Source organism: Sus scrofa, chromosome 4 (genome assembly GCF_054392235.1).
Source record: "Sus scrofa isolate SSC_HxYL_T2T_F1_AM1 chromosome 4, Sscrofa_HxYL_maternal_Yorkshire_Landrace_v2.0, whole genome shotgun sequence".
NCBI classification, from domain to species: domain Eukaryota; kingdom Metazoa; phylum Chordata; class Mammalia; order Artiodactyla; family Suidae; genus Sus; species Sus scrofa.
This window is the reverse complement of record NC_139386.1, coordinates 116,263,759-116,277,480: the sequence shown is the minus strand read 5'-3', so window position 1 is coordinate 116,277,480 and position 13,722 is coordinate 116,263,759. Positions and strand designations below refer to the sequence as shown.

At 40.4% G+C, this 13,722-nt stretch overlaps 1 protein-coding gene across 11 annotated transcripts in view; it reads right to left on the bottom strand.

The window, feature by feature from the left end:
• WDR47 (WD repeat domain 47) overlaps window positions 1-13,722 on the bottom strand; it is a 70,087-nt gene that overhangs the window by 17,792 nt on the left and 38,573 nt on the right. For 10 of the 11 annotated variants that reach the window (XM_085023759.1, XM_085023754.1, XM_001926649.8 and 7 more), the window contains 2 exons: window positions 7,799-7,977; window positions 2,459-2,716 (listed from right to left, as the gene is read on the bottom strand). In XM_085023759.1, coding sequence (XP_084879885.1) covers window positions 2,459-2,716; window positions 7,799-7,977 — 437 coding nt within the window. Of the gene's footprint in view, window positions 1-131; window positions 1,177-2,430; window positions 2,717-7,798; window positions 7,978-13,722 lie in introns of all 11 variants that reach the window. The other variant, XR_014844589.1, reaches the window with a different exon arrangement.

Below are 13,722 nucleotides of genomic sequence, written 5' to 3'. Positions count from 1 at the left end.
CCACAAATTATCCAGCAAAATGAAGGAAAATAAGAGTTCCCTGGTGGCCCAGCAGGTTAAGGATGGGCATTTTCACTGCTAGGGCTCAGGTGTCATAGCTGTGGCACAGGTTTGATCCCTGGCCCCAGAACTTCTGCATGCCATGGGCAAGGCAAAGGAAGGAAGGAAGGGAAGGAAGGAGGGAGGGAGGGAGGGAGGGAGGAAAGAAGGAGAGAAGGGGGAAAATAGATCTCCTCTGATGAATAGCATCATGGAGTTTTAGAACATCAAGGAAGACAAAGTTCTAAAAAATTCCAGAGTGGAAAAAGCTGCAGTCCTCACACAAAAGGATCAGGTCACAAGAGCATCAGACTTCTCAATAAAAACACTGAAATGTGCAGGAATGTCTTTGAAACTCTGAGGAATAATTGCCATCCTTGAATTCTATACTCAGCTATACTAACAAGTCAAATGTGGAATATTTATTTAGACAGGCAAGGTCTCAGAAACTTCACCCCTGAGGTACCCCTTTTTAAGGAAACTACATGAGATCCTGAAATCAAGGGATTTAATACAGGGAAGAGGCATAGGAAATTCCCAGGAGAATGGTGAAGGGAAGTCCCAGGACTCTCCAGGCCTGAATAAACTGGTCCAGAAGCAATGAATATAAAATGAAACAGGACACTCCTCATCCCCAACCCTTAAACCCCAACTGGAAATTGCTACACTCAGCTCCTAAGAGTTCTTAATTTATAGCTGACTTTTAAACAACAAGTTTCTCTTGTGGTTTCAATTTAGAAGGAATCATTCAGTAAAAGATGCATGGTGGTTTAGGCAAACGAGCAGCCTAGCATTACTCTCGGCCTCTTCCTTAAGCAGGGTGCACGGCCTGGCAGTGGGGCCAGGTGTGACCAGGTCAGTCCCGTGAGGACGTAGTCACACCCTCCCACATTTCATTGCTCATGTTTAGGAACAGTGCAGATTCCACACTCGAATTCCGATACTGCGAAGTGCCTGATGTCACTGATGTACTACTTACAGACACAAGACCAATCTCTGCTATTACTGTATAAAGCCATAAATGTACATAAATTATGTTTAAATGGGGGGAAAAAATAAAATGAATCAGGAGGAATAATGAACCAGGGGTGAAAAATGAGAGAGAAAATACTTGATTTATTTATTTATTTATTTTGTCTTTTCCAGGGCCGCACCCGAGGCATATGGAGGTTCCCAGGCTAGGGGTCTGATCGGAGCTGTAGCTGCTGGTCTACACCACAACCACAGCAAGGCCAGATCCGAACCACGTCTGCAACCTACACCACAGCTCACGGCAATGCCAGATCCTTAACCCACTGAACAAGGCCAGGGATCGAACCCGCAACCTCATGGTTCCTAGTCGGATTCGCTAACCACTGAGCCACAATGGGAACTCCCAAAACTTGATTTTTTTTTTTAACTGTAATGAGGAGTTTAGTGATCTTACAGTCTGTCACTGCATCTGCAGATAGTTTAGTGATAGGTAGCAAGAAAACTAAGCATCTGCACACATACACACCCACACCAAAAATAAGGCAATTATTCTCACCATGAAAAACAAAAAGTTTTGAAAAAATAAGAATCTTACCAAAAATATTAAAAATGTGAAAAAAATGGAGTTCCCGTCATGGCTCAGTGGTTAACGAATCCAACTAGGAACCATGAGGTTGCGGGTTCATCCCTGCTCTTGCTCAGTGGGTTAAGGATCCAGCATTGCCATGAGCTATGGTGTAGGTCACAGATGTAGCTTGGATCCCACGTTGCTGTGGCTGTGGCTCTGATTCGACCCCTAGCCTGGGAACCTCCATATGCCACGGGTGTAGCCCTGGAAAAGACAAAAAAATAAAAATAAAAAAAAGAAGATAAAATGATGTTTTAATATTATAATAGATGAAGAAAATGCTCAAGTATTCCCATTGCATAAATTAACAATTGTTTACTAATGAGAGCATGATGAAATTTTCTCTGACTAGCGAAAACATAAATATGCAAGTAGGCTCAATTGCTATAACTGCTAGAGTTGCCAAGACTGTCTTGCTGTGTTCATTCCGCCATGTCCTAAGACATCTTCTTGTGCCCAGAGGTCTGTGAATTAAAAGATTATTTGTTGAAAGATACCAATGACAAGGAAAAAAAAAACTGGGGAGAGGATAAACCCTAAAACTACATGATCTCTGAGTAAAATGGCTCATAAAAACACCAGAATTGTCTCGATGGTGGTAGGAAAGCAAAAAGGAAAATAGGAGAATAAAGACTATTAAGAGATTCAGAAGTTAGTAGAAGTGAATATAGATAAATGAGGGCACACTGGGAAAAAAAATCTATGTAATGAACTGTAAAAACTTCCATTTGTAAGGCTCCAAAGAGAAGTTCAGCTTTCTATGTTTCTTTTGATTAGTATAAAGTTAACACTTCCAGGTTTTACACGTAAAGCACTTACATTTGGTTTCCACAAGGTGATTCCTCAAGAAAAGGTATGTGATTTGTTGATCCAGGATTTCGAGGCGTGCTTGTGTGAATATTTGAAGGATCATGTGTTACTCTCTGACCAGAATCTTGGGGTGGTGTAGAGAAACTAGTTATAGAAGAATTATTAGATCCATCGCCTTTGTTCCCATTACATTGCTGGCTGAGTGCTGGTACCTCATTACCCAGACTATCCATTCCAATATTTAATTCACCAAGCTTCTGAATGGACCTACAACATAAAACAACGCAATTATATTAAAATAAAAATGTAATCATTTTCCTAACATATAAAATATGCTAAATACATGCACATATAATATATGACAAGTTTAGTACCAAAAATTACCATCATCAGCTTAAGACATAACCAAGAAACTGAAAGAAGATCAAAATCTTCCTACAGTAAAACCACTGTAAAGGAGATAAACATAATGGGTATCACTGACTTTTTAAAAGCACCTTTTTGGGGGGGGGGTCTTCTTTTGGTCTTTTTGCCTTTTCTAGGGCCACTCCCACAGCATATGGAGGTTCTAAGGCTAGGGGTCGAATCGGAGCTGTAGCCGCTGGCCTACACCACAGCCACAGCAACATGGGATCTGAGCCATGTCTGCAATCTACACCACAGCTCACGGCAACACCGGATCCTTAACCCACTGAGCAAGGGCAGGGATGAACCCGCAACCTCATGGTTCTTAGTCGGATTCGTTAACCACTGAGCCAGACGGAAACTCCTAAAAGCACCTTTTACCATAAAAACAGAAAAAAAAAAATCTGTTTCTTCTCTAGTGTAACTTTGGTTCAATTTTCAACTTGAAATAATTTCCCAAAATAATCAATAAAAATAACCACTACCAAGTTTCTCACCAACAAAACAAGCATTTTTATTTCATCTGTCTAGTAATATCTTATCAATTAGGAAATGGACAACTAAAGCAGTCCATGTTAGAACAAAGGCAAGTGGCAACCCTATTATTCACACATTCATTCATTCATTTATTCATTCTATAAAGACTATTTGTCAGGCTCTAATCTAGGCACTAGGGAGCTAAAACAGGGAGCAAAACAAGTCAGCCTCAGGGCCTTTCCCTCACTGCCAGTCTCCCTATATCACGGTAGCCTTATGCCCTATGGGAGACTCAGGGCTCCAAAGGGCACAGAGGAAGTTGTCAGACTCTCTTAAGATTTAGACTAGAACTGGCCTCGGTATCCCTTTCTCCAACCTAGACTTAATATGACAGAGGACTACACAACAGATGTGATTACTAAGAGGTGTTCGTGACTCATTGTATTTTCTAACTTTCCTGCATTAAACATTAGTGTTTGTTGTTTAGAAAAATGCAATGAAAACTACAATGAGGTGTCATCTCAAACTGATCAGAACAGCCATCATCAAAAAGTCTACAAAAAATGCTGGAGAGGGTGTGGAGAAAAGGGAACCCCCTGCACTGTTGGTGGGAATGTAAATTAATACAACCATTATGGAGAACAGTATGGAGATTTCTTAAAAAACTAAAACTAGAACTACCGTAGGATCCAGCAATCCCACTCCTGGGCATATATCCAGACAAAACTATAATTCAAAAAGATACATGCAGGGAGTTCCCGTCGTGGCGCAGTGGTTAACGAATCCAACTAGGAACCATGAGGTTGCGGGTTCGATCCCCGCTCTTGCTCAGTGGGTTAAAGATCCGTCGTTGCCGTGAGCTGTGGTGTAGGTTGCAGACGCGGCTCGGATCCCACGTTGCTGTGGCTCTGGCGTAGGCCGGTGGCTACAGCTCCGATTAGACCCCTAGCCTGGGAGAGCTGCGAGAAATGGCAAAAAGACATACGCCGCGAGAGCTGCCCAAGAAATGGCAAAAAGACAAAAAAAAAAGATACACGCACACCGCAATGTTCACTGCAGTACTATTTACAATAGCCAAAACATGGAAGCAACCTAAAAGTCCATCAACAGAGGAAAGGATAAATAAAATGTGGTACATTGGAGTTCTCTTCATGGCTCAGTGGTTAACGAATCTGACTAGGAACCATGAGGTTGCCAGTTCGATCCCTGGTACCGCTCAGTGGATTAAGGATCTGGCATTGCCATGAGCTGTGGTGTAGGTCGCAGGCATGGCTCGGATCCCATGTTGCTGTGGCTCTGGCGTAGGCCGGTGGCTACAGCTCCAATTTGACCCCCTAGCCTGGGAACCTCCATATGCTGCAGGTGGGGCTCTAGAAAAGGCAGAAAGACAAAAAAAAAAAAAAATGTGGTACATATATACAATGGAATTATATTACTCAGCCATAAAAAAGAACGAAATAATACTATTTGCAAAAACACAGATGCAACTAGAGGTTATCATAATAAGCGAACTAAGTCAGAAAAAGAAAGACAAATATTGTATGATATAAATATGGAATCAAATTTTTTAAATGATACAAACAAACTTCTTTATAAAACAGAAACAGGAGTTCCCATCGTGGCGCAGTGGTTAACGAATCCCAACTAGGAACCATGAGGTTGAGGGTTTGGTCCCTGCTCTTGCTCAGTGGGTTAACATCGGGCGTTGCCATGACAAGTGGTATAGGTTGCAGACGTGGCTCGGATCCTGCGTTGCTGTGGCTCTGGCGTAGGCCGGGGGCTACAGCTCTGATTCGACCCCTAGCCTGGGAACCTCCATATGCCGCGGGAGCGGCCCAAAGAAATAGCAAAAAGAAAAAAAAAAAACCAAAAAACACAGAAACAGACTCACAGATTTCAAAAACAAACTTATGGTTACCAAAGAGGAAATGTTAGAGGAGGGAGGAGGGATAAATTAGGAGTTTGGGATTAACATATACACACTACTATATAAAATAGATAACCAACCAGGACCTACTTATAGCACGGGGAACATTACTCAATATTCTGAAATAAGCTATATGGGAAAATAATCTGAAAAAGAATGGATTTATGTATAACTGAATCACTTTGCTGTACACCTGAAACTAACACTGTGGTGTAAATTAACTATACTCCAATAAAATATTTTTTACAAATTGGTGTTCCTGTATGTGTGTAGGCACGTGTGTGTTCAGGGCTTTAAAAAGACTAACAGAGCAGTTCAATATTAAAAGAACTGCCATCCATTACTAAATATCAGTTAAAAATTTTAACTAGGCAGCATTTCTAAGTTTCTGTGAAACTAATACAGTGAAATGCTTCCCATTTAAAAAAAAAAAAAAAAAACAGCCTGAGGTCAAATAAATTTGGGAAATGCTAATATCATTTTGACTCCAGAAGTGGGAAGCATAGGGAAGGGGCGGAATATGCCTATAATAAGTGCCAATTATTAATAACAAACAAAATATCAAGAGGTATAAAGTAGTGATACAGTACCGTTAATAATCCTATCATGCTTTAGTTGATTTTTTTCAATAAGATCTGCTATATAACAGGACTCTTTATTTCTCCTCCTCTTTCTTTGCCTTATTCTAAGAAGTAAAATTTAAATCTGGAAACTAAGCTCTACTGCTAGAATGATTTGGAAGACTAAAACATTAAGGGGGGGAGTATGTTTTAATTTATAGATTCTATCTATTCAATTCATCCTTCATATCAGTCAGGTACTTTAATGTCCTGGTACAGGCTCAGACACATAAAACTGAGGATCTAGAAAAAAAGGATTGAATAAAAGTATTATATTAAAGAATTAGAAAACACAATAGATGAGAAAAACATAATTCATAAAACTAATTTACAAAGGCCTAGGATAACATTCATTCATATTTATAGTAGACCTGGTTGTCTTATGGATAAACAACTATTTACATTTATAACAAACCCTGTTATCCTATGGATTTTTGTAACATACTTACCTTTAATGTAATTTTAAATTCTAATCTCTAAAGAAATTGAGATCAGGAGTTCCTGTAGTGTCTCAGTGGTTAACAAACCCAACTAGCATCCATGAAGATGCAGGTTCGATCACTACCCTTGCTCAGTGGGTTAACGATCCAGCGTTGCCGTGAGCTATGGTGTAGGTTGCAGACACAGCTCGGATCCCGCGTTGCCGTGGCTGTGGTGTAGGCCAGCAGCTGTAGCTCTGATTAGACCCCTAGCCTGGGAGCCTCCATATGCCACGGGTGCAGCCCTAAAAAAGGACAAAAAAGACAAAAAATTAAAAAAAATAAAATGATCAGAAAGTCAAATCGCAACCATGACTTTCATTATGACTCAGTCATAAATATATGTATTCTTTTTTTTTAAGTATTATTGTCTATTATGGTCTATCCCCAGGAGACTGGATGTAGTTCCCTGTGCTGTACAGTAGGACATCCTGCTATACAGAACATGACTTCCAAGAACCAGAAGTAGCAATTCATCAAATTGGGACAATTATGATAAGCCACCAACTTGATCAGAGGTGGTAAGAAAAAGACCCTCAAATTGAATGTTCAGAGGATTACCTGGACTCTAGATGACAATATAAACATTCCCTGTGTGAAGGTTTGAAGACAGCATCAGTTTCAGGCTCACTGACTTGCACAACCCACAGTGTCAAGCAAATTACTTCCAATATTACTGCTCCAAGTAAAGACAGTCACCACTGCACTGCCTGATTAGAATCAGGATGAAAGCCAACATTTACAGCATATCTCCCACATGGCAGAAATTATTCTGAGTAACTGTTTATATATATCAACTCAATCTTCCAACAACCCTTGCTCATTTAAATACACCTATTCCAGTTTGTTGATTTCTAAAAAATAAAAACACTTTACCATGTATTTACTTCCTATAATTAAAAATCAGTTCATACTGTCTTGTCAGAGATTATAAGAAAGAATCATTTTAATATACTAAATTCAACAGAATCTGAAAGTTTAGGCTTTCAAAATAACAATAAAAATAACAGCTGACACTCAGTAGAGTGCTCACTACAGGCCAGGTGCTATTCTAAGCACGTCACAGAGATGAGCTCATTCAATCCTCATGCAATCATGTGAAGCAGACAGGAAACAAGCAAATGGAAGGTAAGGAACTTCCCCTGGGTCCTCAGCCACCCAGGGACAGGGCTGGATCCAGAAGCAGCCTGCTTCCAGCCGGCTGTGCTGAAACTCCCACACACTCTGCTCCCATGGCTTAGATGTGAAAGGCCATTTGAAGGGAAGAACAAAACTAGATGAGCCCTGAGAACACTGTAAGTAGGAGTTGTCACTTCACACTACTTGAAACACTTAAAAAGCTTGAAAATTTCAAATGATACATGAAAAGTAGCAGTTACTGCATGCTCGTAATAGCTTTTAAATAATTCCTTATATGTGAAAAAGTGACTGAAAGACTGACCGATTAAGGAATTGTTCAGTAAGGTTTTGCTGCTGATCAGGCCCATCCTCCTGATTCACACCTCCTTCAAGCAGCATCTGTTGGTATATCTGTCGCTGTTGCTCCTTCTGTTCTAGATGCTGCTGGTAGCGTAATCTCTGCCTATAATACTCTTGAAATTGTTCTGTTGAATCTCGAAGCTTAAAAAAATTAGAAAAATAATATATTTGAGCAGACTATGATCGAATATGTCACCACTCAACAGCAACTTCCACAAGTGCTGAATAAAACATACAGACAGCAATAATTAACAATCAGAAAATATGTAATACATTGGCTCTGAAAAATAACATTGTATCCTGAATCTTAACAGCTGACTGTTAAGTCAGTAGATCAGCTGACTTGCTCTATTCCACAGCAAGAGACTGGCCAGAATGGATGGTCATCCTGGATCCCTAACACCAAATAAATACAAATCACTTGGGGGGCTGCAGACTAAGGATCTGACTTAGTCACTCCTATGGCTCAGATTGCTGCTGCGGCTCGGGTTCAGTCCCTGGCCCAGGAACATGCTGTGGGCACAGCCAAAAAACAAACAAACAAATAAACAAAAATTATAGTGGTCACATGGGAGACATGGATAGAGAATACAAATGCAGATAAAGCCTAACACAAACCTGTCTATTTTTTGGAAAAAAAATACTTACTGAGCATTAATATTTAATACGCACAATATTAACCTTGTCCAACACACTTAAGGACGTGGAGTTCCCATTGTGACTCAGCAGTAATGAATCCAACTAGTATCCATGAGGATGCAGATTCAATCCCTGGCCTTGATCAGAGGATTAAGGATCCAGCGTTGCCATGAGCTGTGGTGTAGGTTCGCAGATGTGGCTTGGATCCCCAGTTACTGTGGCTGTGGTGCGGGCCGGCAGCTGTAGCTCCAATACAACCCTTAGCCTGGGAACTTCCGTATGCCATGCGTGCGGCCCTAAAAAGAAAAAAAAAGAATGTGGAGTTCCCGTCGTGGCTCAGTGGTTAGCGAATCCGACTAGGAACCATGAGGTTGCGGGTTTGATCCCTGGCCATGCTCAGTGCTGGTTAAGGATCTGGCATTGGCCATGAGCTGTAGTGTAGGTTGCAGATGTAGCTCGGATCCCGTGTTGCTGTGGCTCTGGCATAGGCTGGCAGCTACAGCTCCGATTCGACCCCTAGCCTGGGACCCTCCATATGCTGCAGAAGCGGCCCAAGAAATGGTAAAAAGACAAAAAAAAAAAAAAAAAAAAAAAAGAATGTAAGTGATTTAATAGGTTATTCTGGAGGGAAATGTATGTAAAATTTCCCTCAAAAGCAATACTTTAATTCAGTTTTTAAACGGTCTTTCACAAGAAGGTGTTAAACCTAGCAGTCCCAAAATTCCTACTTCACTCTTCTAAAATAACTGCATAGCACTCAACTTATACAACTTAGATATTTTAGTGAATTCCAACATTGGCCAAGAAAGACTCTTTCTTCCAAGCTGGAGTCTAATCACATTATATGGGTATGTGAGAACAAATCAGTCATCTTTAAAATTGGCCAGCAATGACAATGAGCTTAACCAAGAGTCTTGTATCACTAACTAAAGCTGAAACTGTCTCCATTTTCCAGAAAGTAGTAACAATCCTCCTCTATTTCTTATAGCAACAACTTATAGCAATAACTGAGATAAAATTATCTGCATGTCCTTTTTTAAAAAAAATCTTCATTGTGATAAAATAAATATAAAAATTGTCATTTTAGGGAGTTCCCGTCATGGCGCAGTGGTTAACGAATCCAACTAGGAACCATGAGGTTGTGGTTTCGATCCCTGGCCTCGCTCAGTGGGTTAAGGATCCAGTGTTGCTGTGAGCTGTGGTGTAGGTTGCAGACACGGCTCAGATCTGGTGTTGCTGTAGCTGTGGCGTAGGCCGGCAGCTACAGCTCTGATTAGACACCTAGCCTGGAACCTCCATATGCCATGAGAGAGGCCCAAGAAATGGCAAAAAGACAAAAATTAAAAAAAAAAAAAAATTGTCATTTTAACTGTTTTTTTTTTTTTTTTTGTCTTTTGTCTTTTCAGGGCCGCACCTGCAGCATATGGAGGTTCCCAGGCCAGGGATCTAATTGGAGCTGTTGCTGCCGGCCTACGCCAGAGCCACAGCAATGCCAGATCTGAGCTGTGTCTGCAACATACACCACAGCTCATGGCAACACCAGATCCTTACCCACTGAGCAAGGCCAGGGATCAAACCCGCAACCTCATAGTTCCTAGTTGGATTCATTTCCGCTGTGCCACGACAGAACTCCATTTTAAACCATTTTTAATTGTACAATTCAGTAGCATTACGTTCATGTTGTGCAACTATCACTATTTTCTATTTCCTAAAATTTTCATCACCCCAAACAGCAATTCTATTAACCATAAAGCAGTAACTCCCCATTTCCCTCTTCCTCAAGCCCCTGCTAACCTTTATTCTACTTTCTGTCTCTATGAATTCACCTATCCTAGATACTTCATATAAATGGAATCATACAATAGTTATTCTTTTATGCTGGCTTATTTCACTTAACACTATGTTTTTTTCAACATTCTTCCATGTTATAACATATGTCAGACTTCATTCCTTTTTATGGCTGAGTAATATTCCATTGTATGAATATATCACTTCTGTTTATCCATTAACCAGTGGATAGACATGGCTTATTTCTACCTTGGCTACTGTGAATAATGCTGCAATGAACATGAATGTACAGGTATCTGTTTGAGTCCTTGCTTTCAATGCCTTTGGGTATATACCTAGAAATGAAATTACTAGGTCATACAGTAATTCCATGTTTTGCTTTTTGCACCATTTTCCATCCCAACTAGCAATGCACGAAGGCTTAAAGTTCTCTATTTCCTCACCAACACATGTTATTTTCCACTGCTTTGATTTTAGCCATTCTAGTAGTTGTGAAGTTATACTTCATAGTGGTTTTGATTTGCATTTCCCAAATGACAAGTGATGTTAAGCATCTTTTTCCTGAACTTATTTGTAGACATTTGGCCAATCTGGAGAAATGGCTACTCAAGTCCTTTTTTTTTTGCTTTTTAGGACCACACTTGTGGCATATGAAGTTCCCAGGCTAAGGGTCAAATCAGAGCTACAGCTGCTGGCCTACACCATAGCCACAGCAACTTGAAATCTGAGCCGCCTCTGCTACCTACACCACAGCTCACAGCAACGTTGGATCCCCAACACACTGAGCGAAGCCAGGGATCAAACCCACATTCCCATGGATACCAGTTGGATTGGTTTCCGCTGCACCACAACAGGAACTCCCTCAAGTCCTTTTTCAAATTGGATTTTTTGTTGTTGTTGAGTTGTAGTAGTTCTTTACATTTCTAGATATTAAACCTTTACCAGATAAACAATGTACAAATATTTTTTTCCATTCTGTAGGCTGTCTTTTCACTTTTTTAAAAATGTCCTTTGATGCACAAAAGTTTTTAAGTCTAATTTATCAGTTTTTACATTTGTGGTTTAAGCTTTTGGTATCATACCTAAGAACACACTACAAAATCCAAGGTTGTGAAAATTTACCCCTATGGTTTCTTCTAACAGTTTTATGCTTTTAGGTGTGAGGTAGAGGTCCAACTTCATTCTTTTGCATGTGGAAATCCAGTTGATCTAGCATGACTCTTTTTTATTTATTTTTTTTTCTTTTTAGGGCTGTGCCTGCAAGCATAAGGAAGTTGCCAGGCTAGGAGTCCAAAGGGAGCTGTAGCTACGAGCCTACACCACAGACATAGCAACAAGGGATCCAAGCTGTGTCTTTGACCTCCACCATAGCTCACAGCAATGCCAGATCCTTAACCCAATGAATGAGGCAGGGATCAAACCCTGCATCCTCATGGAATACTAGTCGTGTTCTTAACCCACTGAGCCACAATGGGAACTCCTAGCATGATCCATTTAGTTTGTTTCCCCACTGAATGCACTCGACACCCTTGTCAAAAATCAACTGGCGGGAGTTACCTTCGTGGCTCAGCAGTTAAGGAACCTAACTAGGATCCACCAGGTTGCAGGTTCGATCCCTGGTATTGCTCAGTGGGTTAAGGATGTGGCGTTGCCGTGAGCTGCAGTGTAGGTCAAAGATGTGGCTCAGATCTGGCATTGCTGTGGCTGTGGTGCAGGCCAGCAGCTGTAGCTCAGATTTAACCCCTAGCCTAGGAACCTCCATATGCAGCAAGTGTGGCTCTAAAAAGCAAAAAAATAATAAAATCAAAATCAAAATCACTTGGCTACTGATAAACAGTATTACTTCTGGTCTCTCAAATTTATTCCATTGGTGTATACGCCTGTTCTTCTAAATGTACCACACAGTTTTGATTTCTGTAGGTTTTTTTTTTTTTTTTTTTTTTTCAGGGCCAGACTTGTGGCATATGGAAGTTCCCACGCTAGGGGTTGAATTGGAGCTGCAGCTGCCGCCTAGACCACAGCTCATGGCAACGCAGGATCCTTAACCCGCTGAGTGGGGCCAGGGATCAAGCCCACATCCTCATGGATACTAATCAGGCTCACAACCCACTGAGCCACAATGGGAACTCTCAGTTTTTGTAGTTTTGTAGCAAGTTTTGAAATTATGAAGTGTGAGTCCTACAACTTTCTTCTTCCTTTTTTCAAGATTGTTTTGGCTATTCAAAGAACCCTGCAATTCTATAAGAATTTGAGTATTGGTTTTTCCATTATTGCAAAAGAGGTTGTGAAATATTTATAGGAATTACATGAAATCTGTAAATCATATTGGGTAGTACTGACATCTTAACAGTATTAAATCTTCCTCTCCATGAACAAAGAATGTCTTTCCATTTATTTAGATCTTTAATTTCTTTCAGCAATGTTTTGTAGATTTCAATATATGTCTTTAACCTCCTTAATTTCTTCCCAGGTAATTTATCCTTTTATACACTATCTTAAGTGAAATTGCTTTCTTAATTTCTTTTTTTTTTTTTTTTTTTTTTTTGTCTTTTTGCTATTTCTTGGGCCGTTCCCACGGCATATGGAGGTTCCCAGGCTAGGGGTCCAATTGGAGCTGTAGCCACCGGCCCAGGCCAGAGCCACAGCAACGCGGGATCCGAGCCGGGTCTGCGACCTACACCACAGCTCACGGCAACGCCAGATCCTTAACCCACAGAGCAAGGCCAGGGACCGAACCTGCAACCTCATGGTTCCTAGTCGGATTTGTTAACCACTGCGCCACAACGGGAACTCCTTAATTTCCTTTTCTAATTGTTCATTGCTGATGTACCCAAAAACAACTGAATTTTATGTGGTGACCTTGTACCATGCAACTTTGCTGAACTTTTTTATAAAGTCCTAGTAATTTTGTGAATTCTTCATGATTATATACATATCTTACTCATGCCATTTGCGAATAGAGATAGCTTTACTTCTTCCTTTCCAATTTATTTCATTTTCTGATCTAACTGCTCTGGCTAGAACTTCTAATAAATGCTGAATAGTAGTGGTGAAAGCAGGCACCCCTGTGTTTGTTCCTGATCTCATTAGGGAGAAAGTCATTCACCACTGAGTATGATGTTAGCTTGGGTTTTACATAAGCGATCTTCACCATGCTGAGGAAGTTTCCTTCTATTCTCAGTCTCCTGAGTTTTTATCATCAAAGGGTGTTTGATTTTGTCAAATGCCTTTTCCATATCAATTGATTTTTTTTTATGTTGAACTACCCTTGCATCCTAGAATCAATCCATTTGGTCAGGATGCACACAATCCTTTTACCATGCTGATGGATTTTGTGTGCTAGTATTTTGTTGATTTTTGCTTCTACGTTCATAAGAGATGTTAATTAGTCTGTAGCTTTCTGTAGTATCTTCATCTGGCTTTGGTATCAGGATAATGCTGACTTCACAGAATGAATTA